The sequence below is a fragment of the Panthera pardus genome, unplaced genomic scaffold, assembly GCF_024362965.1.
Source record: "Panthera pardus isolate Hobbes unplaced genomic scaffold, ASM2436296v1 HiC_scaffold_24, whole genome shotgun sequence".
In the NCBI taxonomy this organism is placed as follows: Eukaryota; Metazoa; Chordata; class Mammalia; order Carnivora; family Felidae; genus Panthera; species Panthera pardus.
In genome coordinates, this window is record NW_026526810.1 from 63,825,303 (window position 1) to 63,852,110 (window position 26,808).

Sequence of the window (26,808 nt, forward strand, 5' to 3'; positions counted from 1 at the left end):
TTGGCATTTTTAACCTAGAAGAGAAATTTAACTGTTCTTTGCATTATACCTCCCCCAGAGCAGACCCCCCATGAACACACCCAGGAGGCCCAGATCTCAGAGAAGCCACCTCTCACCATAGAGGGCATGGGCCTCCAAGAGCCGAGAGACCAGACCCAGTTCCAGATGTGCAGCCACCACGTGGAGATTGGTGAGGAATTTTGCAAGAAGGTCACGGTTCCCGCTCTGGAGCTGGGAAGGTCATTGGATTCATTAGGATATGAAGAGGCAGGTGAGGAGGAATAGTCTAGTTTTAGACCTTGTCTGTGCAGCCAGGACCTCAACCTAGGAGCTGGGACAAAGGACCTCAAGGAAGAGGGCAGGAAAACTGAAAGGAGAAAGGTAGAGGGGCATCATGGTAGTGGTGATGGTGCAGTCAAGAGGGAGTGGGGTCTCAGAACAGTCAAAGCAGCTGCTTGGGAGGTGTCTATGGGATCTCGAGACTAACCAGGTGGTGAGGCAAGTCTCCCAGAGCCTCAGGAAGGCAACTTCGGAAGATGCCCGAGGCATCGGGGTCACATGTCTTCCAGAGCTGAGCTGCAGGTGTGGATCACAGAACAGACGTTGAGATGGGCTCAGCCCTAAAGCATCTCCAAAGATCGTATTCCATAGGCTACCGCAAAAGCCATTCGCTCACTGGGGTGGCAGGTGAGGGGCCAGCTGATGGGGAGCACCAGTAGGTGGTCCTGGCCTCCGGGTATAGGCCCTACACTCAGTGCCCCGGGGTCACTTTGGGCTCCAATCACCTGCAATGAGGGTGTGTGCTGTCTTCTCCAGCCCTGGTCTCTTCCCGTATCGACATCTGGCTGCTGTCCTCAGGGGCCCAGCAGGGAGGCAGAGCCGGGCACCGGTGCGCTCCAGGGGGCCCTCCCCTAGCAAACTGTCCTCATGTGAGGGAAACAGAGCAGGAGAGGAGGGAAGGGGGCCTGTCAGTGAGTACCTGGCACAGCTGTGGACTCCCGTTCCCATCCCATATAGTGGTAACTTGAGTGGCAACCCATTCAGGGCCTGTGTGTCAGGGCCTATACTGAGGGGAGGGTGGAATGAAGAAAGGACCACATGGGATTCTGGCTCAAAGATGTGAAGGCACAGGAGGTTGGTGGGAGCTCAGCTGGGGGCAGCTGTACCTGCGCAGACTCTGGACGAGGTAGGCGAATGGGCCCATGGGGAAGGGGTCCCTGCTGTTACCAGCAGCCACTGCTTCGTCCCAGCTCTTGGTTCCCCTGGGAAGTATCCGCCATGCACTCAGCACTCCGTACAGCTGGTCCACAGTGAGACCTGCAAACCCCAGCTCTCTGAGGCCCTCACCAAACCACACAGCATACCCATCCCATGACACCTGGCTCCTCCTCACACTGCTCACGGAGACCCCAACTGAACCAAGGTCATCCAACCCCTGAACTCTCGTTCTCCCAGCCCATCCCAACCACTGACCACTGCGTGTGGCCTCAAGGGTGGCCAAAGCTTGGGGAAGGACATCAGGGCCATGCTCTTCCTCCAGGGTGCCCAGGATGTGCTGCAGCAGCAGGGGGACAGTGGCCGGCAGGGTCCGGAGTCTGTCAGACACCTGGGAGAGGACGGAGACCGGGCTTTAGCCAGTGAGGGGAGGAGAAGAGGTGGCTTTCGTTGTGGGGAGGGGAGTGGGCAGCTGGAGAAATCATGGGAAAGGATGAGAAAAGGAAGAGAAACAGTGGGAAAGAAGTGAGGGTAGTGGTGAGTCGAGATGGGGAATGGTGATTACAAGATGACACAGGACAGGGTACGAAAAGTAGAGGAATGGGGGTGAAAGGAGCTGAATGAAGAATGGGAAGTGGATTAGGACTTAGAAAATAAGTGGTGAGGGTTTACATTCTCAACCAACCTGCTCATAAAACGTGTAGAGCCTCAGGTGATCCGTGACCAAGCGCAGGTAGAGTGGCAGGGATGATCCCCGCTTCACCAGCAGCAGCCGCATCTGACAAGACGAAGGGGACTCAGTGTGGGTAGCAGAGAGCCTGCCACAGCCAGTCCTCAACCCCCCTGAGCTCCACCCCAAGCACCCAGCCCACTGCAGGGCAGTTCCTCCTCTGAGAATCCCCAGCAGTGACCTGATGGCATCACCTCACAGCCATCCCTTTGCTATACTGCTCTGCCAGCCAGCCCTACTTTCTGGAAAGCCCCTGTGGTTCAGCCCACCCCACCCAAGAATCACAGCCTTACTCCTCCCCTCACTGGGATGGACCCCGGGAGGCTATCTCTAGGGGAAAAAGGCTGGCTGGTGTTATAAGGAATCCCGGTTATCTTATTAACAGCATCCCCTGGCACAGAGTTCCTGCAGAAACAAAGCAGTAGGGCTGCACGGGGCAGCTAGCAGCCTCAGCACCCTGGGGCCTCACACACTCCAGCCCTGGCCCACATCCAACCTGGTTGTTAAAAGGTGACTCCTCCAGCCGCTTCCCATACAGGGCCAGCTCCTCTCTCACCAGCCGGGCCCGGGCAGATAGTTTCAGAGGCCCCAGGGCCACCACATGGGCACCTTGGCTCTGCTCCAGGGTCTCCCCCAGGCCTGCGTCAGTAGACACGCTCAGTACCAAGTGCACCCGCTGTGATATTTGGGCATAAAGAGAAGAAGGTAGAAGGAAAAAGAAGGGGAGAAGGCTGGAGAGCCCCCGTCCCCACTACTGCATCCCACCCCCACCTCCTGCTCACACTCACCGGGGGAAGTGTCTTTGGGATCCAGTCTGAGACCAGCTGCCCATGCTGACCCACCAACCTGTCAGCCCCATCGATGATCAACACCAGGGTTTGGCCACTTTTCAGGGACTGAGCACACTTGGGCAGCAGTTCCTGCTGGAGCTCCCATACCAGGCCCCTGTAAGGACCAGGATCAGTGAGAGAGGGAGATACAGGGTGGGATCATGTGGAATCAACAAGGCTGGACTAATGGGGGATACACACCGGTAGGTGGTGGCGAGGGCACCTGGCTTTTGCAGTTGGCTATGCAGATAGGCACAGAGGCGTCTGAGCAGGGTGAGGGCAAGACCCTGGTCAGGGCGGGCCCCTGAAAAGTGGAAGAAGACTAACGGGGCCACCTTGGCCACATCAGGAGCCTGCAGTGCTGACACAAGGGATGCCTGCATGGACAGCAAAGAGAAAACATGGTCACATTGTTACATGCACAACTCCCTGTGCCCTGCTTCCTTAGCCTACATGGCCCTCACTTCCTCCTGCCCGGGGCTCTGAGACTATGTACCAGGAAGGCCGTCTTGCCCTGTCCTGACTGCCCGGTCACCAGGCTCAGCCTCCCTCGGTGCAGCGTTAGCTGCTTCACTGTGTCCTGAAGAAGGTGCAGTCGGGCAGGACTTGATGGATTCTGCAGCTGCTGGAAGGTGGCCTGGACCAAGTCATCATCTGGGATGGACACTGGCTGTTCCAGCTGGGCCCCAGGCTGAGGACACATGGGACAGTGACTGATAATGTTTCCATGCCCCTCAGGAACCCCAGACCTGAAAACTCACAGAGCCCCCACCAAATTACTTCCCATCCAGGACTACCCAGACCACCTTACCTTCTCTCCACTACCCTGGCCATGGGCGCCCCTGCTGACCTGTAGGTAAAGCTTCTGGATCATATTCCACACATCCTGCAGGACCAACTTTCCAAACTCCTCCAGCCCCCCAGCATAGGGCCGGCCGGCTGCCACACCCCCCCATTCACAGGGGTATCTACAGGTGAACCATGCACAAGCAGAGTCAGAGTGGGCCTGGCCCCCCTCCATATATTCCTCCATGCAGGGGCTCTCTACCCACCCCACCCCCACCCCAGCTCACCTACGACAGGTAATCCCTTGCTGTCTGCTCAGGTAGCTCTTCAGTTCTGAGATTCGATGTGCAGCCTCTTCAGACTCAGAAGTAAAGTCAGATTTCCATGCATCTGGGACACAGCTGACCACCAAAGATACCCCAAAAGTGAGGCTACACTCAGACCCCAGCCTCTCTTCAGCCCCAACCATCAGACCTGGCTGTGGTTCCCTAAAACTCTGCAAGCAGAGATCACCTGGCTTCAGTGGCAAGGCTTATTTGGTGCTGCAAGGCAAGCTTTCTGAGCCTTGTACTCTCTTCTAGCTCCCCCTCCTGTACTCTGAATCCTATGGAGAGAGAAGATCTGGCCCCTGAGCCTGCGAGGTCCAGAAGCAACAGCAGGTACCTGAGGAAGCCAGAATCCCGGAAGTAGATGAGAGCTTGTGCAGAGGGCTGCTGACGAAGGCCCCGATTCAGGAACTGCATCACCTCCATCTCTGTCACAGAGCGACCTGGAGGGTACTGCTGGGCCTGCAGGGAGAGGGCAGAGAACAGGCTGGTTCAGTCCCAGGTCACACTGACCCCTCCCTTGAGACCTACCAAGACCCTAGGGTTCCTGCATCTCAGCAATATTCCTCCCTCCCTCCAGACACAAGCCAACAAAACACAGCTAGTAGCTAACATGTACTGAATGCCTGTCACATGTTGAGCATTTTTAAAAATAGATTTCTAATCCTCATAGTAACCCTACAGTATAGACTCCACTGTTCCGCTTTAATACATGGGGAAGTTGAGGCTAGGTTAGGATAAGCCGTTTCCCACAAAGTCACACAATCTATAAATGATAGAAGGGAGATCAGAACCCAGATCCGTCTGATAGCAAACCCTAAACAGACCTACCCTCTTACCTCTCGCATCCCTTGGCCAACTGGGAGGTACTTCTCAAAGGAATTCCCTCATCTATGACTTGGCCGCTTGCAGAATCTTCTGCCTGGGTTTCACCTTCAAGTCTCAGATCTAGTCCCAAGGTTCCTGACACACTGTGGCTTCTCTCCACACTTGTCCCAACCTTTGTTTCCTCCCCAGACCCCACTCCAACCCCCAACCTGCCTTACCCAGCGGAAGTGAGGATGGTCAGGGAGGTTGTAGTTGGGGGGAACGTAGCCATAGCGGGAGCCCAGAATCCCCACAAACAGCTGCGAGTTCTCCACCTCCCCAAGGCACACTTCCAGTTGTCTGCAGACATGGTTATGGAGGCATTGGATCAGAGAATACAGGTATAAATAGGAAGATAGGGCCCTGGCTCAAAACTGAGCCAAGTAAAGGCAGACTGCTCTTGTTAGCATCCAAATAGCCCCTGCCCTAGGCCCTCAGACTCCCTTGTAGCCTCAACCCTACCCACCTCAATTCTACCACTCAAGCCCCTCATCTCTGTCCCAGCTCTTCTCTGTGGCCCCCTCACCTGTTCCTCCGGGTCTCCTCCTCAGTGACGCCCCAGCGCAGGTCAATGGCATGAAGGCTGATGTGGTGAGGGGCCGCTCGGGCCTGCAATGCTGGCAGCACAGACCTCAGCAGCAGGTCCCGCTCCCCGTGCATGTCCCGGAAAGTGGAGGAAATGAAAAGCCTGATGCTGCGCCATCTGGGGGTAAGCAGAGGCTTGGGCTCACTCTAGCAATCAGCCCCACAACCCAATTCCACAGATGCGGCTGAGCACATCCTTCAGCACAAGCCAGTACAAGTAAGGTATGACAGATGCCAGGGTGAGGTCCAGCAGGCCTCCAGAGAATAACCTGCTTATAGCCTCTCCTGCAGAGCCCTGGAACTTAAACCCTACTTGCCATTTCTCACATATCCCTCTTTGTCAGCTAATTATTATGCACTTACTATTTGCCCATTCTGTGAGGTAAGCACCATCATTATTTCCATTTTACTAATAAAAAACTAAAGTTTTTAAGAAATTAAAAACAACTAGCCCAAGATTCAAGCTACTACTTGGCAAAGCTGTGATGAGAAAGCCAGAGCCTATTCTCCTAAGCCCTCTGCCTGAGCCCTGGCTGTATGTCCACAGTGCATGCTGCCCGCTGCCTGCTGCCCGCCTCACATCTGACCCCCTGCCCAGGTAGAGAAAGTAGTATGCTCACTATCTGACAACTTCCTCCGTCAGGGAAATCCCTACCTGGGAAAGAGATGAGTTCTACTTAGTGAGTAGAACATACAGCATCTCCACAGCCAGAACTGCAGCCACCAGAATTTCTGCAGGTTTTGACCACAGTGTCTCCCGATTCACAAAGGCATAGAAACATAGACTAACCCATGCTGGGAAATCAGAGCCAAGGGGCTTAGAGTGACCTCTTCCAGTGGCCGGAGAGACAGGTCCCCAGTCTTTCCTGGGGGTGGTGGAATCTTGAATATTTTGTCCATTTGCCCCACGTGCTCTAGAAGACAGGAGACTCCACGCTCTGCAATGAACCTGACATAAATATAACAAAATAAGTAAGAGTGAATACCAGAGTCAGAATCAGGCAGGTCTTCCAAGGGGGCAGGGGACAAAGATATAGAGAGGTAGGTCACCCAGTTAACTGGAGCCCCTTAAGAAGACAACCACAAGCAGTGAATGTAGACTTAAAATAAACAGGGGTGCAGAACTACAGGGATGAAGGAACAGAGAAGACACCCAGCTCTAGCATGGTCATCATGGGCTTTCTGTTGGGCCAGGGGTAGTTAGGCTGGCAAAGGGTAAGATTAAAGATTAAAGACTAAGGCCATCCCATTCAGAGCTTGATCAGCTTTGTATCAGCTGTGAAAGCTCTCTGGAGGAGGAATGGGCCTGAGGCTTCCTACTAGCAGCTGGGGGGCGATGGAGGCATACAAAGGAAAAGGTAGGAGAGAGAAAACAAGTAAATGAGAAGGCTAAGCATAGAGACAAAGTTAAAAGATTTCTGGAAATTTGGCATCTATAAATAAATTTAGCATGAGATTTACTCTGGATCAAGAATGGAACAGAGGCGGCAAAGAATGAATAGAAATGATGTGACCAACCCTTGCGTTGTTCCCTTAAAAGAGAACAGTGCAACCTCCCCTGTCCCCTTCTCCTCTTTCCTACTAGGTGTAATGCAAAAATGATGACTGGGGCTGGAGCAGCAGTCTTGAACCGTGAGGTGAAAGCAGAGTATTTGAGGATGGTGGAACAATAAGATAGAAGGTGTCTGGGTCCCTGTAACATTCTGCTGCTGCTACATCTGGACAGTGGCAAAAGAGGAATAAACTTCTATCTTGCTTAAAAACAGAAGTAAGTGGAGTAGAAGACACAAGTAATCTCTGAAAGACGTTCTAACAAAGCCCCCAACCCCTTGTGCGTCCATTCTGTACTCACTTCAGGATCCCGTCATTACAGCCTGAGAGTGTCACGTCATTGGGATTTGAATCTGATAATCTGGCAAAGGAAGAAGCAACCATTAGAAACAGTGCCAGGAACACAGAGTCCCTGCGCTCTAGGATGGATACCCCACCTCTGCATGTTTAATTAGGGTCATGTGCTAGGTTGGGGCTGGGATGGACCCCTACAAAGGGGTATGGAGCTAGGCTAAAGACTTCAGAGAAGGTTCTAGTATTTGAAGTGCAATCAAGGTAGGAGGCAGAGATGGAAGGCATCTGGTGAGTGGGAATGCCCCAAGCGCCAGTGGGGGTAGAGAGGAAATATGAAAACCTATCTTTTGGCACTGGACAAGGAGTTTGAGCGTCCTTACGTGTCACATATCCTACTTAGGGGAACACAAACAAAGAGGCACTTGGAATTCACATGCTGCCAGAAACGCTGTTTGGCCTCATTTATCAGTTTCTCATACATATCATTGCCGAAGAGGATGACCCTGTCCACCTGTAAGATGAAAAGGGAGGGGCTGAGAACAGGGAGCACAGGGACAGAAGAGATGCTAATAAGCTTAGGACATCAAGAGAAGAGATCTCTGGGGCTGAGGGGATTAGGAGAACTCTGAAGGGAACTGAAGGGAATGGAAATTGCCTCTCATGAGAGCCCTTAGGATGGGGGAGCCACTACACCCTGACATGGAGGGGCGAGAAAGTGGGGGAGGGGCAGTGGTGTGCTGTAGCTGGCTCGCTCAGGCTCACAAGAGCTAACTGTTACATTTTTAGGAATTTTGTGATCCAGTTGTTAAATAGTGCCACTGCTAAACATTGAAGAGTATAAACTTATAATTAAATAAATTATATTAAAAACAAAGGTAATAAATACTTGAAACTCATCATTTCCTAGTTATTTTACTACATTTTACCATTATCTAGATCTTATTTACATACTCGATCTACGTTGTAGAAATACCATATAATGGTGTGCTACTGAGCATCTCTTCTCACCTCTGTTCACTGATATCATGCTGGCAGCTTGAAATCAGCCATGATTGGAGTAATTTACACCTTAGAAATTAGCAAATGCTATTAACCAAGATTCATTTTTTCCAGAGCACCGGTTGTTAAACAATTACCAGCCCACCACACAGCAGAGGGCTGCAGCCAGCAGGAAGTGGGTGTGGGTACTGCCCATCATTTGAAAGATGACCTTTGAGAAATTACACAAATCAGTTGAGGAGGGAAGGGTGAGGGCAGGGAGGGTTTCTCAGGGACTGGGGACTACTCACAGGGACCCTTTGGGCAGCCAGAGACAACAGGTACTTCCCAAAAGTGTGCAGGGACCATTCATCCTCTCCATCTGGCTCCTGAAGGAAAGAGTCTCATGTTCCTTATTTGCATGGGAGACAATCGGTAAGCAACAAACACCAAATACTGCTTGGGAATCTTCAGCACTGTATATATCCAAGCCTTTCCTGATTTTCCAGCCTGTGTCCAGGGCTGTGACCATTCATGCATTTTTGCATGGTGGGGGCAGGTGTCTGACCTGGACTTGAGCCTGGAGTATGCCGGCCGTCTTCAGGATACCTTCTTCTGCCTTAACTGTGATAGTCTTCACAGTGCCTCCTCCGCACAGTAAGAGATCCACCTGCTCCGCCCGTGCAATTACCATCCCAATCAGCAGCAGCACATAGTTTAGGTGGGGCTGATTGGACAAACATCAGGGTGAAATAAGGATCTCCTATTTTTTTAAGTAGGCTCCATGCGCAACATGGGGCTTGAACTCACCACCCTGAGATCGAAAGTCACATGCTCTACTGACTGAGCTGGCCAAGTGCCCTGGCTCCCCTATTTTGAAATCCACCCTTGCCCATCCAGCCCTGAAGGCCAAACGCCTCCAGCCTCCATTAGTTGGGGGAAAAGGACAAAATCTCCAGTTAGGAAGGGACAGCTTCAGCAGCTTTCAGTAAGAGCTGGCCAGGGTGGAGAAGGGCCAGCAGTCCTGCCCAAATTCAACATTGGGATATAGGATGTAAAAATGAAACATACTTCGGTGACAGAAATTTAGAGAGAATTAAGCACCAGCCAAATGTGGAATATAAGTATTGTAATCCATAAACAGGCTAGAGACCACATTCTAGGAACTGTCCCTAGGAACCAAGGTCTGATACCAAGAAGCAAATGTTTGCCATTTATTTCAGTTCTGAGTGCTTCCTTGGGAGAACCACATCTGGGAACAGGATAGTTCTCGGGATCCCCAGCATCCTACCAACCCCCCACCTTTTAAATTTTTTTTACCCCTTCTGGGTTGCGCTTGGGACAGAACTGGTCTGCACCGCCATCTGTCAGATAGACCAAGATGGTGCGGCCTGGCAGCGGGGGCACGTTGTGTTTCACGGAGAGGTTCACGGCTGTCTCTAGGGCCTGACGATACCGAACCAGCATCTCACCATCATATTTCCACTGTCTGCAGGCAGAAAAGACACAGAAGGGCTCAGGGGCTTCTATATTTGCCATTTCGAGGCAGATGGGAAGATGAGAACTTGCCACCCCAGAATGAAGTGTTCACACCACTTTCGCAGCCTGCCTCCATTGCCGCCATCCTATAGGACTCTTCTAACCCAGTCTCATGGCTGGAGAGGAGAAGTCATCTCCTGATCCACTCTCTGAAATCATTTGCCACACTTCCCATATCAATCTATACTTACTTCATGAGGCAAGATTTAACTTACTTTTAAATTGTATTTTAAAGAATATTAACTCCTTATTCCAAACACTGGAAATTATTTTTTAATTAATTTTTTTTTCTTAACATTTATTTATCATTGAGAGACAAAGCATGAGCATGGGAGGGGCAGAGAGAGGAGGAGACACAGAATCCGAAGCAGGCTCCAGGCTCTGAGCTGTCAGCACAGAGCCCAACGTGAGGCTCGAACCCACAAACCGCGAGATCATGACCTGAGCTGAAGTCGGACACTCAACCGAGCCAACCAGGCGCCCCCGAAAACTGGCAATTAAAGGGGACAAAAAAAAGAACATTTGTCCCACGTTTCTAGTAGAATCTTTACTTCAGGGTAACTAAACAGCTTTAGTTGATAAGGCAAGTTCTTTTTAGAATTCCAGCTAATGAATATGGGAATGGAGAAAATTCCCATTCTAGAACTGTTAATGAAACAATTGGTTCAGGAAAAGATCACCAATGGATAAACTATCAACTTCCAGTGAAGAGATCACTGGATCTCTTCATAGTTAAAAGGCTATAACCATTTAAACACATGGGTCAATCTTCGTTAACATCACACTGAGTAGGACCACAGATCTTTGGCGCCTCATGATCCTTTATCCTATGAGGAGGTTAAAAAAAAAAAGTCTGCTGGTCTCACTCATAGCATACAAAGGATCTCCTATGAAATATTCTTGCAAGGAAAAAAAAAAGTGAAATCTGAATCTGTACAAGCCTTTGGAGTTAATGCCCTCAGTACATGAAACAGAAACAAGTTAGAAGACACCATGAGGAAGTTGACAAATCCAGAATGTGGGACATTCTGCAGAGCCCTTGAACCCAGTGTCTACAGCAAGTCAATGGTATGAAGACAAAGAAAAGATTAAAAGAGATATGAGAGACTTAATAATCAAATATAATGTGTATGCCTTATTTGGATTCTGATTTGAATAAAATTGTAAAATCATACTTTTGAGATAATTGGGAAATTTGAATATGGACTAGATAATAAATGATAATACCAAGGAATTATTTTCAGTTCTATTAGGTATATTAATGACATTTTAATTACATAAGACAATATCTGTTTTAATTTCTTTTTCTTAAGTACTTACTTAAGAATAAATAAATTTTGAGAAATTTTGAGAGAGAGCTAGCATGAGCAGGGGAGGGGCAGAGGGAGAGAGGAGAGAATCCCAAGCAGGCTCTGCACTTTCAACACAGAGCCCAACTTGCGGCTCAAACTCACAAACTGTGAGATCATGACCTGAGTCAAAATCAAGAAGCTCAATCAACTGAGCCACCCAGGAGCCCCAAAAATGCCTGCTTTAAAAGACACACATGAGCGGCGCCTGGGTGGCTCAGTCAGTTAAACATCTGACTTTGGCTGAGGTCATGATCTCACAATTTTGTGCGTTTGAGCTCCACATCAGGCTCTGTGCTGACGGCTCACAGCCTGATGCCTGCTTCAGATTCTGTCTCCCTCTCTCTCTGTCCCTCCCCTACTTGTGTTCTGTCTCTCTCTCTTTCTCTCATATATAAATAAACAAAAAAAAAAATTTTAAAGAGACACACATGAAATATGAAAGGATGAAATAAAATGTATCATAATATTCAGCATTTGTTCTTAAGAACATCTTCCACCAAAAAAGAAGGGACCAAAAGAACTACAGTAAAATCTAGATAATCACTGAATATGGCTAATAGTTTTATGAGAGTCCATTATACTATTCTCATTATTTGTGTTTAAAATTTTTTCATAATAATGTTTTTAATCTAGAAAATTCAATAGTCCCTACCAGTATTATCCAACAGAATTAAATTACAATTAATGGAATGAAATGAAATGAAAATTACACATGTAATAAAAAATGTTTAGTAGCCACATTAAAAAAGTAAAAATAGGAGAAATTAACTTAATATGACATTTGATTTAACATGTTAAAATATTTTCACCTTAACACATAATTAACACAAAAGTTACGAAACAGATATTTTACATCCTTTTTCTTTAAAAAAATTTTTTTTTAACGTTTATTTTATTTTTGAGACAGAGAGAGACAGAGCATGAACAGGGGAAGGTCAGAGACAGGGAGACACAGAATCCGAAACAGGCTCCAGGCTCTGAGCTGTCAGCACAGAGTCCGACGCGGGGCTCGAACTCACAGACCGCGAGATCATGACCTGAGCTGAAGTTGGCCGCTCAACCGACTCAGCCACCCAGGCGCCCCTTTACATCCTTTTTCACACTGTCCTCAAAATCCAGCACATCTCAGGCCCAATTAGCCACATGTGGCTAGTGGCCACTATATTGGCCAGCAAAGGCACGTTGTTTGGACTGGATGCCAAGCTTGATTCTTTTTTCTTTTTTTTAAACGTTTATTTATTTTTGAGACAGAGAAAGAGCATGAACGGGGGAGGGTCAGAGAGAGAGGGAGACACAGAATCTGAAACAGGCTCCAGGCTCTGAGCTGTCAGCACAGAGCCCGATGCGGGGCTCAAACTCACGGACCATGAGATCATGACCTGAGCCGAAGTCAGATGCTTAACCAACTGAGCCACCCAGGCATCTCACAAGCTTGATTCTTAAATGGCCCTCTGTACAGCCACTGATTCACTGATTCAGGAGATAATCAGGCCACTGAGCGGCCAGGAACCTCCTAGTAGGTTAGATGAGCCCTGAATTTGTCTTGAATGAAAATGAATGAAGATACTACTGAAGCATCTAAAGCATAGAGTGCTGGGACTTCATCAAACTTACAGAACAGGGTTTATGTCTGAGTTTGAGCCTGCTTGATGTTAACTATCTTTATATATATGTAAAGACTATATATCTATATTTATAGAAATGAGAAAGTAAATGAGTCAGAAAATAAGGACAGAGAAAGAGAGAGAAACAAAAAGAACAAACAGATATCTTGGAGAAGAAAAGGAAACTGAACCAGAGCAGAAGCAGAGGACACTAGCATACACTAAGAGAAGGGAAATGTTACGCAGATTCACAGAACCCACAGAAACCAATAAAACAATCACATAATAAATAGGAGGCCCAGGGGCGCCTGGGTGGCTCAGTCAGTTGAGCATCCACCTTTGGCTCAGGTCATGATCACACAGTACCTGAGTTCAAGCCCCACATCAGGCTCTCTGCTGTCAGCATAGAGCCTGCTTGGGTTCCTCTCTTTCTCCCTCTTTCTCTGCCCCTCCCCCAACTCAAAAATAAAAAATAAACATTAAAAAAAATAAAATAAAATAAATTGGAGGCCCAGGGGCGCCTGGGTGGCTCAGTCAGTTAAGAATCCGATTTCAGGGGCGCCTGGGTGGCGCAGTCGGTTAAGCGTCCGACTTCAGCCAGGTCACGATCTCGCAGTCTGTGAGTTCGAGCCCCGCGTCAGGCTCTGGGCTGATGGCTCGGAGCCTGGAGCCTGTTTCTGATTCTGTGTCTCCCTCTCTCTCTGCCCCTCCCCCGTTCATGCTCTGTCTCTCTCTGTCCCAAAAATAAAATAAAAAAAAACGTTGAAAAAAAAAAAAATTAAAAAAAAAAAAAAAAAAAAAAGAATCCGATTTCAGCTCGTGTCATGATCTCAGTCTGTGAGTTCGAGTCCCGCGTCGGGCTCTGTGCTGACAGTTCAGAGCCTGGAGCCTGCTTCAGATTCTGTGTCTCCCTCTCTCTCTGCCCCTCCCCTGCTCATACTCTGTCTCTCTCTGTCTCAAAAATAACTAAAAACATTTAGAAAAAATTTAAAAAATAAAATAAAATAAAATAAATTGGAGGCCCACAGTTTTGGTTTTTTTCCATGATCTCACCACAGGACAATGTTAAAGACAAGGTTTGCTATGCAAGAGACAATTGGAACCAGGCAAGTCTGAGCCACTGGGACAAGTATGTCTTACAGGATAAAATTTGGGGTTGTCAGATGACTCCCAAGCCCTGTAAGGGTGCCTCTTGTTGCCCAGCCTTTGCTCCCAGATAGCACATGCACATATGCACATTTGTGTACGTGCGCGCGCACACACACACACACACACACCTGGCCTTTTGTATTTTCAGCTTTTCCCGCTTAAGCTGCTCATATATCACAGGTATCATCATTGTTGTCCGAAGTTCCCGACGACTTGGGTTGCGAGGATACCTCCGATAGGTCCAATTCTTGTTCTTTCTCGCATTTCTAATCATTATTGAATGCATCAGTTTTGTGTTGGAAGGAAGTGGCAATGCTGTGTAAAGACAGGTAAGCATCTGAGTCAAGCAGCTTCTAGTCCCTCCTCTTGTCCTCCCACCAATACCGGTCCTGAGCCTGGACCCTTGGGCTGGCAAGTGTCTCACCTCTGCCCACCCTACACTCTGAGACTAGAAAGCAAGAGGCTGACACATATGAAGGCTCCTGTTTCACCTACTCTCAGACATGAGAAACAAATGGGATTCAGAAGAAGACAGATAATAAATACCTTTATTTCTGAGTTGAGTCTCAAGGTTACTGATGGAATCATGGGCATTAAGGAATCTGAATGGAAACTGCCGACTGTGGATCACCGATTTCTGGAAAGCAAAGGAGGGGTCATCACGTTGGGCTCTGTGCTGACAGCTCAGAGCCTGGAGCCTGCTTTATATTGTGTGCCCTCCCCCCGCCCTGCCCCCGCTCACGCTCTGTCTCGCTCTGTCTCTCAAAAATAAATAAATGTGAAAACAAAACAAAACAAACAAACAAACAAAAACAAACAAAGGAGGGGTCATGAGCAAAGTATCAGGGAGTATGGAGTGGGGAGGTAATCAGGGGCCTTAGGAGCCAGGAATCTGAGATAACTACTCTATTAGACTTGTGGGCAAGTGAGGACATATAAAATGGATATTACAGAAGAGATACAGAGAAAGCTGGAGAAGAATAAAGAAAAAAGAAAGTTGTCAAGTGAGAAAATGAGAAGAGGTAAAGAAAAATGGAGAAGTAACAGAAGGAGCCTTGTTTCTTTTATATCAGACTCCCTCTGAAGTCAGTTACATCACAAAAGTGCTTCTTCTTGGTAAATCAGTGATCCCAGAAAATAAAAAGGAAAAGTTTTTATACTTGAATCTCTGGGGGTTGTCTCCCTAGATCTGTCTCCCCATGTACCTGTGTATAGCTCATGTGGAATTAGCTTGGTGGCCATGACCTTCCCCAGCCACAAGGAAGATGTGCCAGCATCTCCACACCCACTAGTCCTCCTGAGCCTCACACATACCTCATGCTGGAGTTTCTGGAGCACAAGCTCATGGTGGCGGGCACTGATTCCAACCCGCAGCAGGTTGCACAGATTCCGAAGCATGGCCATGAAGGGTAGCTTCCCATTCTCTGTGGAGGGTCAGCACAGGGTGAGGAAAGCAAACAAAGGACAAGTAAGAGAGGTCACAGACCAGAGCAAGAAGTCATGTAGAAAATTCAGGATGGAGAGAGTGAGGTACTATAACATGTGATCTATCCTACTCAAAATGTTTTAGAGGTCTGGAAAGATAACAACAGGATTGGCCTGAAGTGTGGAGCAAGATTTATACAATACTGTTTATGGAATGTCTGTTTGAATAAACAACGTCTATTATTACTTTGTCTGCTGGCTCTAGCCCTAAGATTGGACTTAACTGGCAAAACATATTCTCTTAATCTAGAGTAATGATTTCCAAGGGCGCCTGGGTAACTCAGTCGGTTGAGCATCCATCTTCAGCTCAGGTCATGATCTCACAGTTCGTGAGTTCAACTCCGAGTGGGGCTCTGTGCTGACAGCTCAGATCCTGGAGCCTGTTTCGGACTCTGTGTCTCCCTCTCTCTCTCTGCCCCTCCCCTACTCACACGCGCGTGCAAGCACTCTCTCTCTCAAAAATAAACAAACATTAAAAAAATAAATTTGTTAATGATTTATAAACAGTATAGATGGTGAAATGTGAAATTTCCTAGTGTAAGTTTGTTTATTAATAAATACATATGTACTGCAATCAGTAGTTAATATTTCTAGGTACAATATACACCTAAGGTAAGGTTCACCTTCAATTATAGTGAATGTAAGTTCATATTTCAAGTAATCTTCCTGCTTATTTCTAAGTTCTCTGGCAAACTTCTTGTGAAATATGATTAAATAGTCATTGCTTTTCATTTAAATGCAGGTGAAAAAGATTTGCACTGAAGCAGAATTTCGCCCCATCACTTTCTTATCATCCATTTGTTTTGTAATACTAGTATCATCTTCAAGTCACAGTTTCTCAATAATCTTTTTAAGGCTTATGCCTATTCTATTTTATTTTATTTTTGATGCTTATTTTTGAGAGAGATAGAGTGCAAGTAGGGAAGGGATGGAGAAAGAGGGGGACAGAGGAACCGAAGCCAGCTCTGCAGTGACAGCAGTGAGCCCTCATATGGGGCCTGAATTCACATGAGATCATGACCTGAGCCAAAGTCAGATGCTCAACTGACCGAGCCACCCACATGCCCCAAGGCTTATGTCAATTTTAGATGGTTAGTTTGGTTAAGGCTGAATAATAATTCTAAATCCACTTACAATTCAAGGATAAATACTGATAAGTCATTATGCAGAAACCAAAAAAGAGTGAGGGGATTTCATGGATGCACATTGTGAAACCCCTACTCTTCCTCAATAAACTTGAACTCTCATATGGGACATGTACCATAGAACACATGGACTGAGTGATGATAGGGGTTTGATTCATATGGTAAATAGTGGGAAAATTCTTTCTTTTAGATAAGGGTAAACATAAGGAGGAGGTGTGATAGTTTTCCTGGGTACCCCCAGAGGTGTATTCAGACCACTTTAGAGACATGACCTGTCAGCCCCTGCTCCCACCCCAGGCTCTTCCAGCAGCTTTCATCAAGAGAGTGGTGGTGCCTTTTTTTAAGGTGAAGTAAGTCTCTTTGAATTATAGGGAGAAGCTTTCAGCCTTCTCGAAGTCCTGGGGTTCTCAAGTTCATAATTCTGGTTCACAAACTGTATAGAACAATTAGGTTGATATATACCATGTAAACTATGTGTGACAACTGGTAAACTATTACATCCTTCATCAACTCATAAAGTGTTCTCAACTATTGCTGTGTATGAAAGGCTTTCTAGATCACTCAGATAAGAAATTAAGTCAAATATCATATTTATGATACTAGAAAATAAATTGAACATTTATCCTTTACACTGAGAAATTCACCGATTGCATTCCAAAAAACTGTTAGTGTGTTATTAATGAGCCCTGTGTTCTCCAAAGAGGGGTCTGTCTATGTAATTACACTTAATCTTATATTTTATTCTTATTCTTATAATTATTTACATTTTTTGTATTTTATTTATTTATACTTACTTTCAGATCTGTATTTACATAATTATATTTTATGTATTTCCTAAAGTACATAATTTATTCGTACATATATCAGACTGTTTTAATTATATATACATATATTCTGGTATATTCCAAAACTTTTTGTGTAATATAAGATCAAAAAACTCTGGAGACCACCAGATTAGACTATGGGCATTAGTCTCAGCCTAGATAAATGACAGTTTTAATTTTCAGGGGCAGAGGGAGGAAGTGGAGATGACACATACCAGAATCATCTACACATCCTGGATGCCATCCTTCAGGACAGACTTCATCCTATTCCACTCAAAGTATCAAATGTTGGGGAAGAGGCTATCAGGCATGTGTGTATGCATGTGTGTATTCAATTCCCATGTGATTCTGATGGCTACACCACCACAGTGAGAGCAGGGACAGATAAACAGCTAAGCAATTTGGGCTGCCGTGAGTATAATCTGTACTTGGCAGTTCACTGAGAAACAGGTCAAAACAAATGGGGCTTCTGAAGCTCCAAAATATGAAGTCTCCAAAACTCAAGCAGTCAAAAGATCTACAGCAAGATATTTTTCAACAGATAGAAACTGACTTGAAATTTTCCAAGATGAAAGAGGAAGTAAAAAAAGACAAAATCGCATAGAAAGAGCCTTCTATAGTTAAAAATAGGCTAAAAGAGACAAACAGAAGACTGAAAGTAACTTGGGCCTCCCAATTTAAAATGTTTTTTTTTCTTTATCAGTATGGGCAAATGACCTAAATAGTCCATGTCCTAAATATGGGTTTCTGTGGAGATTCCAATATGCCGTGTGCCAGTCCTATCTTGTTTGGATGGCTTACCCAGTATGATACAAGTGAAATCAGAGAGAAGGTACCACTTTTGTCATGTGTCGGTAGAGGCTGGTGCATCACCTAGCCACATCTGGAAGAATGATCTCCCTTATGATGCCAATGCTACTAAAAGCAGGTACCGCTGGTCCACTTTGGTACGGTCAGTGGCAAACCTCATAAATCCGATCACTTTCAGTGATGCAACCACCAGGCAAGAGAATAACTGTACCATGCCATGGAAATTAAGTCAGGGTCCAAAATGTAGAGGTATGCACGGGGAAGAGAGGAAGGGCATATAGGGTCAAAGTTACTCTACCAATGAGTTCCTCCCAGACAGAAGCTTTGTTTCCCCGCAAGCTCAGCTCCCGCTCCCAGGTCTCCGGCCGAGGGAGCTTCATCCGCTTCCCAGCTCTGCTAGAATCCCATGGCCCAGGGAGGCGACTTCGAGAAAACTTTTGTAGGGTGGATGGGTATCTGCAACAGAGGAAGAAAAGCTTATTATTTCCAGGCCAGCTGAAAATAACTCAGAAAAGAAAATGTCAGTCAGTCAAAGTCACGTTTACAGGCCATGTCTGCCTAAACTAATGTTGCCGGGGTCAGAACTACAGGCGCTGGGACCATGGATGTTGAAAAAGCCATGGCGTTACCCAGGTGGAAGGTATGCTCAGGGTGTGTCTTCTCACCTGTAGCCCAGCAGAGCTTGGACATGCTGAGCAGGCTCCTGGATATGCAGTCGCCGTACTAACTTCTTCAGGGTGAATCTCGGCTGAATTTTCTTTGGCACTGCATTGTAGGTCTCCTCAAACTGTGGAAATATCCCTCAAGTCACACAGGGGTCATTTAATCTATGACCATAGTCACTTGCTTCAGAAATCAGAACCTCAGACCTCCTATAGCTATGAGGTCATTTCTTTCCCCAAAGTAGATCTAGGTAAAGAGTAGGAATGGGGGCAAAAATCTCCAGCAACAAGAGTTTCTGCAGAGAACACATGATAGTAGCTCTTTGGGGTCACTGTGTTTATTTATACAAGATTGAGCTATCAGTAGTTACCGTGAAATAATTGGCTTGTGAAAAACAAGATTGGGATAAAATGAACAGAGAACATCTTATTCTTAGAAGGAGGGAAAGGAAAAAAGCAGCTCTTATTTAAATCACTGAGACTTGGAGGAGGAGGTAAATGGAGGTATCAGCACAATGCAAGCTGTGAGGAATGAATAAACTGAAAGAAGTGGCTTCCAGAATCATCTGTGGTAGAAAAGCCAAGTTTGGGATGTATTAGGATAAAGAGACAAAATCAGTTGACCAACTGAAAATGTATTCTCTTATAACACTACCATACATTTTCCTAACAATCAATTTTAACGATGATTGGTGATAGCTAACACTTATTCAGTGCCATGTACTGTTAGTATGTATGTATGTATGTATGTATGTATTTATTTATTTAGAGAGGGAGAGACTGCAAGCCGGGGAGAAGGGCATAGGGAAAAAGAATCCCAAGCAGGCTCCACACTCAGCACAAAGCATGATGCGGGGCTCAATCTCAAGACCCTGGGATCACAATCTGAGCAGAAATCAAGAGTTGGATGCTCAACCAACTGAGCCACCCAGGTATCCCAGAAATACTTCAAATTCAGTAACTGATTTAATCTTCACAAAACCCCAATGAAGCACCCAATGAGGTGCTATTATTATCCCCATTTTACATCTGAGAAAACTGAGGGAAAACAGGGTAAGTCATTTGGCTAATGTCACATAGCCCACAAGTGGTGGTGGTGGTGGTGGGATTGAAACCCAGGACTAAGTCCTGATTCTATGATCTTAACCACTAAGTGCAGTGCCTTATTTGTCATTAACGCAAAAAGGTTTTGTTTGGTTTGTTTTTCAAACATCCCATGAAAGGCAGATGTTTCACACATTTTAAAGTCACTTATCCCGCTAGACATACCACCTGTCAGTAAATACCAAGGGGGGCAAACTGAAAAATAAAAGGAGCCTTTCCCTGTGCTCTCAAAATCTGACCCTATTACCATGACCGAGAAGTGACCAGGTAGGAAATTGATATGTGCCTACCACACCATTAGTATTTCTAAACTAAATGGAATTCCATTTCAAAATATTAGTTGAGAAAAAGTTGAACATGCACATATAGAACCCCAGAACAAGGTACTCACCTTCTTCTGTTCATCTTTAAGAGGCTTAAGGTACCTTGGCAAACGTTGTGTCTCAGAAAATGGGCACCCTGTCTTCTGCAGGGACAGAAAAGCAATTTCATTTTATTATTTATTATTTATTTTTTTAATGTTTATTTGAGAGAGAGAGAGAGCGAGCACGCATGCGTGCACAAGCTGGAGAGGGGCAGAGAGAGAAGGACAGAGAAAATCCCAAGCAGGCTCTATGCTTAGTGCAGAGCATGACACGGGGCTCAATCTCACGACTGTGCGCAATCATGACCTAAGCCGATATCAAGAGTCAGATGCTTAACTGACTGAGCCACCCAGGGGCCGCAATTTTTATTTATTTTTTTAATTTGAGAGAAAGAGAGTGAGTGAGGGAGGGAGGAAGAGGGAAAGAGACAATCTTAAGCAGGCTCCACACTCAGCGTGGAGCCCAATGTGGGGCCTGATCCCATGACCCTAGGATCATGACTTGAGCCGAAACCAAGTCAGATGTTCAACTGACTGAACCACCAGGTGCCCCAGAAGAAGCAAGTTCAAAAAGGGAAATGGAGCTTGTCCCTAGAGAGGTTCATTCCAATAGTTCCAAAAGCCCCTCTACCAAAAAAGAAGCCACTCTGGAAAGAGGTAAGCCCTGCCCTCTCTGCCCCTGAGCTCTGCTCGGCTCTTCTGCCTTTCTCTGACTCCTTTCATTTCTGGTAGTAGGAACATCCCAGATGCTCAGTGTGGGACCTCCCAGAGTCAGCATGTTCCTTCAAACCGCACCCCCCCAACCCCTGCCACCTTCCAGAAAAAAGGGGCCTGGGCTGTGAATGACCAGGTTGACCAGGGACTGACTGGAGGGAGGGGGCGCCGGTGGGGGCGTCTCTTGGCCCGGTGCTTCCAAGGGTTGTACTTAGCCAGCTGGTACTCATCAAACTGGGCAAATTTGTCAGTCATAGCTGCACGCAGGCAGGCAGGCAGGGGCACCAGCTTGTCCTCCTCTCCTTTAGCCAGGTCCTATCAGAGAGGGAGGAGAGGCCATCAGAAGTAAGACACAAACCAACCCTCTAAAACAGGGGAAGACCACTTCATGGGGTTAAGTGAGAGCACATAATTCGGAGGTGGTTCCGAGCCCCAGCTCTAAAGTGACAACTTCTATGATACTAGGCCAGTCATAAACACGAAGTCCAGAATCAGACCAATTTTCTCAAACTGTGGTCCAGCCCTTCTCAATCATCTTCCCCCTGTTGGGCAACCCAACCCAGTCCAGGGAGAAGCTGTCCTGCCTGGGCTGTAGGGTTGAAGACAGCTGAGGGAAGGTAAAACTGGCTGAGAATTTTCTACAGGGATGCAATGAGCAAAGGAGAAGGAACCAGTAAGAGCCAAAGCTCAGGAAACTGAGTGCCATACCTGGTAGAACTCAGCTACCTGGATCCAATCAGAAGGCAGCTGGACAATGGCACAGAAATATCGTCGCAGGTGAGGGCGGCAGACGGGCAAGAAGGCAGCAATGGCTAACATTTTGTTGGCCACATCCCGGATGTTCAGCTGCTGCCTAGTGTACAGACATGCCTAGGGCACAGGGTGGGGAAGGCAGGCATCTTGGCCTCTTGTCCCACAACGTCATGCCCAAAACTAACTTGTGACCCTAATCTGCCTTCATAAAACCTTTCCTGAGCCCTTTACATGGTCTATAAAATAGAAAGTCCAAGCCTCCGGGCTTGGCATTCTACATCTCCATAATCTAGACCTTATCCACCTTTGCAGCATGGCTTCTTTGGAGTCTACTGATCACCTCCCAAGTCAACCAGGCACTTAGAAGGCTTCCCACCATCAAGTTCTATGGAAATTTCACCCAGGGTTCAAACTGCTGATTAAACCTGATGTCTTCCAAAGCCTCATAGAAAAACACTTTCTCCCCCTCTCCTCTGCTTCTGAAGCATTCACTACCTATTACTCCATTTGCATTTATATAATACTTGGTAGTGTTCAGCTTCCCTAACAATATCATAAGCTCCTTAACAGCCAGATTCAAGTTTAATTACATCTGTTAGAATGACCCTCAAGGCATAGCACTGTGTACTTAGCCTGTGTACTTACTAAACAAATGAACCCTAGTATACTCTTTCCCAATCTCATCCTCCCCTGCTCCTCAGAGAACCCCAGGGACTAGCTCGCAGACTCACCCAAAGATCGTCTTCCCTTCCCAAGTGAACTTCCTCCTTTCCACCCCCGGTACCAAGCTGGCCACCGACCCATCACACACCACGGCCACAGTTCCCACCTCCCTGCTTCCCGCTCCCATCCTCTCCCTCACAGCAAGTACCTTGAGGATGAACTCAGGCTCCAAGGGGGCAAGTTCACTACAGATTTCGAAGAGGGACACCGAGGTAGGGTCATGTGCATCTTTTATGTTTACATTTGATGCCAGCGTGGAGCACAGCAAGCTCATGAGAACCATCTGAGAATCAGGAAAGAGAGGGGAGAAGGGAAAAAAGAGGGAATGAGGACCAACTCAAGCACCCGCACAGGCCAACTTAGGAAATCTAGAACAGAGAGAAACAACTCCACATTCAGGAAGATGTTTGTCCAACTTGAGAGGTTTGAAAAGGGGATTAGGGAGTGAGAAATAAGAGCTGGGCAATGCCCCCTCTCTTTCCCCTTCCATCTGTGGAGGGGATCTGGCTCGGCCTTTGGTCACCACCCCTCCCATGCCACCCCACACCCACCCCTCCACCATCATCAACTTCTCTCCAGCTCTGGAACTGTTACCTTCTTTTCCTTAATGGCCCGGTCAGTGGGCTTAGAACAAGATCCAGAGTCCCCAGCAGTGAGCTTTAGGACCGGCTCCTCGACTTTCTCCTCCTCTCCCAAGCTTAGATTATAAAAAGGCATTTGAACCTCTGCCCGTTCCTTCTCTTCTGGCATTTTCTCTTCTGAAGAGGAACAATGATCCTGGGGATAGTGGCACTTGTTAATCACAGCATGCACCCACAGTCCCTCAAAGACTGATCTGAAGGCAGCTCCCAGGGACAGGAAGAGTCTACATCTATCTTCTATCATCTAAACTCCTCCCCCTCTCCCTTTACTCCCCAGCACGGATCTGTCTTGTCTGAGGTAGTGACCCCTCACTGTTACACACACCATCTTTCCTGACTCAAGCTTCTGATGCTTTGGGATCTCCCCCTGCTTTCTTCTCCTTGTTGATGCCACAGCTTAGGAGCCTGGGGCCCTTCACAACACACCTCCTAGGGTACTATTAAGGTATTTTGCATTCAGAAGAAAAAGGGCCAAGTCCCAGATCAATCCCCCAGCAACCTTGAGCTGCTTGACCTCAGAGCCTCAGCTTTTTCATTCCCTACCACCACCTACCTGATGGTACCATTAGATTAAATGGGATAATATATGTACGGCTCTTTGCAAATTGCAAAGCCTCAAATAAATGTAAGATGGCAACAGTAATCCTGAAAATGACCCTATGAAGTAGATTTTCATTGACCATATTTTTTAAATAAATTAAGTAATTAATTTTTTTTGAGAGAGTGCGTGTAAATGGGGGAAAAGGACAGAGGGAGAGAGTGAGAGAATCCCAAGCAGGATCCACGCTCAGTGTGGATCTTCAAGTGGGGCTCTATCCCACGACCCTGATCTCACAACCCAAGCCAAAATCAAGTGTTGGACGCTCAACTGACTGAGCCACCCAGGAACCCCTCATTGAACGCATTTTAAAGAGGAAGAAATTAAAGCTTCAAAAAGTTAAATCTTGGCCAAGGTTGTATGGCTTGTAATTGGCAGAGATAGTACAGCCTTTGCCTCAGTCTGAACCCCAAGTCCAACAGAAGGAATATGTGTTTATCTACCGATTCTGCCCTATATGTTAAATGTGCTTGTATAGATGTGTACAAGTGGATGTACCTTTACACATATACATACAGGAAAGTGGACCCCGGTATAGCAGATGTGTCTCATGCCTGATGTAAAATCTCATAAGCACTTAATTGACTGTTCCTGCAATATCACTACCTCTCCTCCTGAGCAGAGGCTTTCTCAGGACTGAGCCTGTTTTGGCTCTGTTGTCTAGAATATCTGAACCAGATATGCAATAAAACTAATGATGCTGAATAACACAGTCCAAGGGTAAAGGTCACCTCAGGAAGAGGCTCTGAGGGCAGAAGGTACACAGGCACAGAGCAGCACAGAGGGAAACTGGCATCAAAATCTAGGGACTACAGCATCCAACAGACATGGGTGGATTCAACATGAGTGCCTGGAGCTATTACCAAAGCTGTTTCAGGAGATCTCTCTGTGGCAGAGATGGATTTAAAGGCCCCGGGACAGGTCAGATGGCCTAGCCCCTCAGAAAGGCACTGGGCCCTCCAAGTTGGAGGCTCAGAGAGCAGGCAGTTGTTGATGTTCAGGCTATGATCAGCTTTCACCAAATCAGCTCTCTGGAGACAGTGGAGCAAGGGGCTGGCAGACACAGTACTTTTTAGAATGGGGAGTGTGGCCAGGCACTGATTCTCCAAGGAGAGGATGTCTGGGTGGGCAGACACATGCCCATGTGGTTTCTCTATGGTCTTCAGGTCAGGAAGGGTGGCCAGGCACCGGTTTTCTAAGGAGAGGATGTCTGGGTGGGTAGACACATGCCCACATGGTTTCTCCATGGTCTTCAGGTCAGGAAGTGTGGCCAGGCACCGGTTTTCTAAGGAGAGGATGTCTGGGTGGGCAGACACATGCCCATGTGGTTTCTCCATGGGCTGCAGGTCAGGGAGTGTGGCCAGGCACCGGTTCTCCAAGGACAGAATGTCCAGGTGGGTAGACACATGTCGATGGAGTTTCTCCATAGCTGGAGCCCAACCAGTATATGCCTAGAAGGAAAGAAAGACAGGTGATGAGCTCCTGGCTTCACTGGAGTGCATTTGCACCGGGAATATGTCTTTTCAATAGTCCTCCTGGCAATGCCAGTGATGTGCAGGCAGAGAACAAGCAAGGACTGGGTTCATTCTAAGGATGCATTCAGAGATTATTATACAGAGAGAATACAAGGAGTACTCTAAGTGAGAAGAGTAGGGAAAAGGTAAGGCAGTAGCTTAAGAGCAGGGAAGTTTAAAAAAAAAAAAATGTCTGGAGATGAAAAGGACATGTCTTCTCATGAAAGAGCCCCTTACAGCTTGAGTGTGATCCCAGCTAAATATAGGGATCACACTCATAATCTGAACTCTAGATTCTTAGCTCTAGAGGAACAAACATTTTGATCAAGATGTCTATATCCACCAACCTCAACTTCCTTGCCTCCTACTCACTGTTCAACCAACTAAATGGGATTCTGTGGCCCCTATTCCTCCAAAGCTATGCTATTGGTTAACCAATGGAATCCTTGTTACTACAAGAACAGACACATCTTGGTCCTTATTTTACTTCATCTCTCAAGCAGAATATGACCCTGTTGCTTACTCTGTCATTAAAACTCTACTTTCCTCTGGCTGCCTTGGTGCTACTGTCCTGGTTGTCTTCTCACATCTCTGATCTCCTCCTTATGAAGATCCTTTCTCTGTCATCCCCTGAATGGTGAAGCTCCTTAGAATTCTATTCTAATCCTTCTATATATTTTCCCAGGGAAGTCTCACCTACTCTGGCTCCATATAACATTTTCATGCTGGCAACTCACAAATTCATTCCTTGACCTAGATCTCATCTGAGTTTCATATCCATTTATCCATTTGCCTGCTGGACATCTCCACTTGGATGACTCAAAGGTACCCAAAACTCCATACCCCAAATGTATCACCTTTCTCCCACTCATCCCCATATCCAATCCCTCTCCTTTTCCCCCCTCTGCTTACAGGGGTATGGAGTGAAATAGACTTGAGTTTGAATCCTGATGGAACCATGAATCTACTTGGGCTAGTTACTTCAACTCTCCGTGCCTCAGTTTCCTCATCTACAAAAACTGAGCTAAATGCCTACCTCACAGAGTTATTATGGCAATAAATAAAAAATATTAAGCATTTAGAGCAGTGCCTGGTAATTAGTAAGTGTTCAATAAATGGAAGCTTTTATTATTTGTTATTATCATCATCCAGTAAGCTACTAAATCCTATTGATTTAGAATCCTATTGATTCTACTCCCTCAGCGTCTGTCAAATCTATCTAATTCTCTCCATTCTACCCACCACCACCTTTGCTGAAACCCTCCTAGCTACATGGCACACAATATGTAGATCTGTCTAAAGGAGCTCCTCAGTACATACCCCAGCCACTATTTACTACATCACCTTGTTTATTTTACCATGAATAAAAAGTGATTTTGTTTGCTTACATGCCTACTTGTACATTGTTTCTCCTTACTAAAATAAAACTCCCTGAGGGTCAAGGAGCTCCTCTTTCTTGTTCACATATGCATAACCAGCATTGTACACATAACCTGGCTTCTGATGCTCTCCCAGACTCATCTCTTACTGCTACTTACATCTAAGATGCAACCATACAAACTCTTTTAAGCTTATGAATTGCCCAGGTATCTCTTGACCTTGGATCTTTACACAGGCAGACGCCTAAAACACTCTTCCTTGTGCCAAGACCACTCCCTTCCCCAG

At 46.6% G+C, this 26,808-nt stretch overlaps 1 protein-coding gene across 14 annotated transcripts in view; it reads right to left on the bottom strand.

The window, feature by feature from the left end:
- TEP1 (telomerase associated protein 1) overlaps positions 1-26,808 on the bottom strand; it is a 45,034-nt gene that overhangs the window by 16,611 nt on the left and 1,615 nt on the right. For all 14 annotated transcript variants that reach the window (XM_053889220.1, XM_053889221.1, XM_019430545.2 and 11 more), the window contains exons 2-33: positions 24,493-25,080; positions 22,985-23,167; positions 22,539-22,673; positions 21,623-21,784; positions 21,068-21,229; positions 20,228-20,302; positions 18,736-18,857; positions 18,369-18,526; positions 15,121-15,230; positions 14,353-14,443; positions 13,935-14,121; positions 9,483-9,651; positions 8,731-8,889; positions 8,474-8,551; positions 7,565-7,695; positions 7,192-7,251; positions 6,130-6,288; positions 5,281-5,457; positions 4,934-5,054; positions 4,225-4,349; positions 3,849-3,962; positions 3,626-3,743; positions 3,272-3,466; positions 2,977-3,152; positions 2,734-2,890; positions 2,442-2,621; positions 1,901-1,993; positions 1,474-1,606; positions 1,167-1,317; positions 786-919; positions 488-576; positions 117-231 (exon numbers count right to left, since the gene is read on the bottom strand). In XM_053889220.1, the coding sequence (XP_053745195.1) occupies positions 117-231; positions 488-576; positions 786-919; positions 1,167-1,317; positions 1,474-1,606; positions 1,901-1,993; positions 2,442-2,621; positions 2,734-2,890; positions 2,977-3,152; positions 3,272-3,466; positions 3,626-3,743; positions 3,849-3,962; positions 4,225-4,349; positions 4,934-5,054; positions 5,281-5,457; positions 6,130-6,288; positions 7,192-7,251; positions 7,565-7,695; positions 8,474-8,551; positions 8,731-8,889; positions 9,483-9,651; positions 13,935-14,121; positions 14,353-14,443; positions 15,121-15,230; positions 18,369-18,526; positions 18,736-18,857; positions 20,228-20,302; positions 21,068-21,229; positions 21,623-21,784; positions 22,539-22,673; positions 22,985-23,167; positions 24,493-25,056 (4,783 nt within the window). In that variant the 5' untranslated portion in view covers positions 25,057-25,080. The remainder of the gene's footprint in view (positions 1-116; positions 232-487; positions 577-785; positions 920-1,166; positions 1,318-1,473; positions 1,607-1,900; positions 1,994-2,441; positions 2,622-2,733; positions 2,891-2,976; positions 3,153-3,271; positions 3,467-3,625; positions 3,744-3,848; positions 3,963-4,224; positions 4,350-4,933; positions 5,055-5,280; positions 5,458-6,129; positions 6,289-7,191; positions 7,252-7,564; positions 7,696-8,473; positions 8,552-8,730; positions 8,890-9,482; positions 9,652-13,934; positions 14,122-14,352; positions 14,444-15,120; positions 15,231-18,368; positions 18,527-18,735; positions 18,858-20,227; positions 20,303-21,067; positions 21,230-21,622; positions 21,785-22,538; positions 22,674-22,984; positions 23,168-24,492; positions 25,081-26,808) is intronic.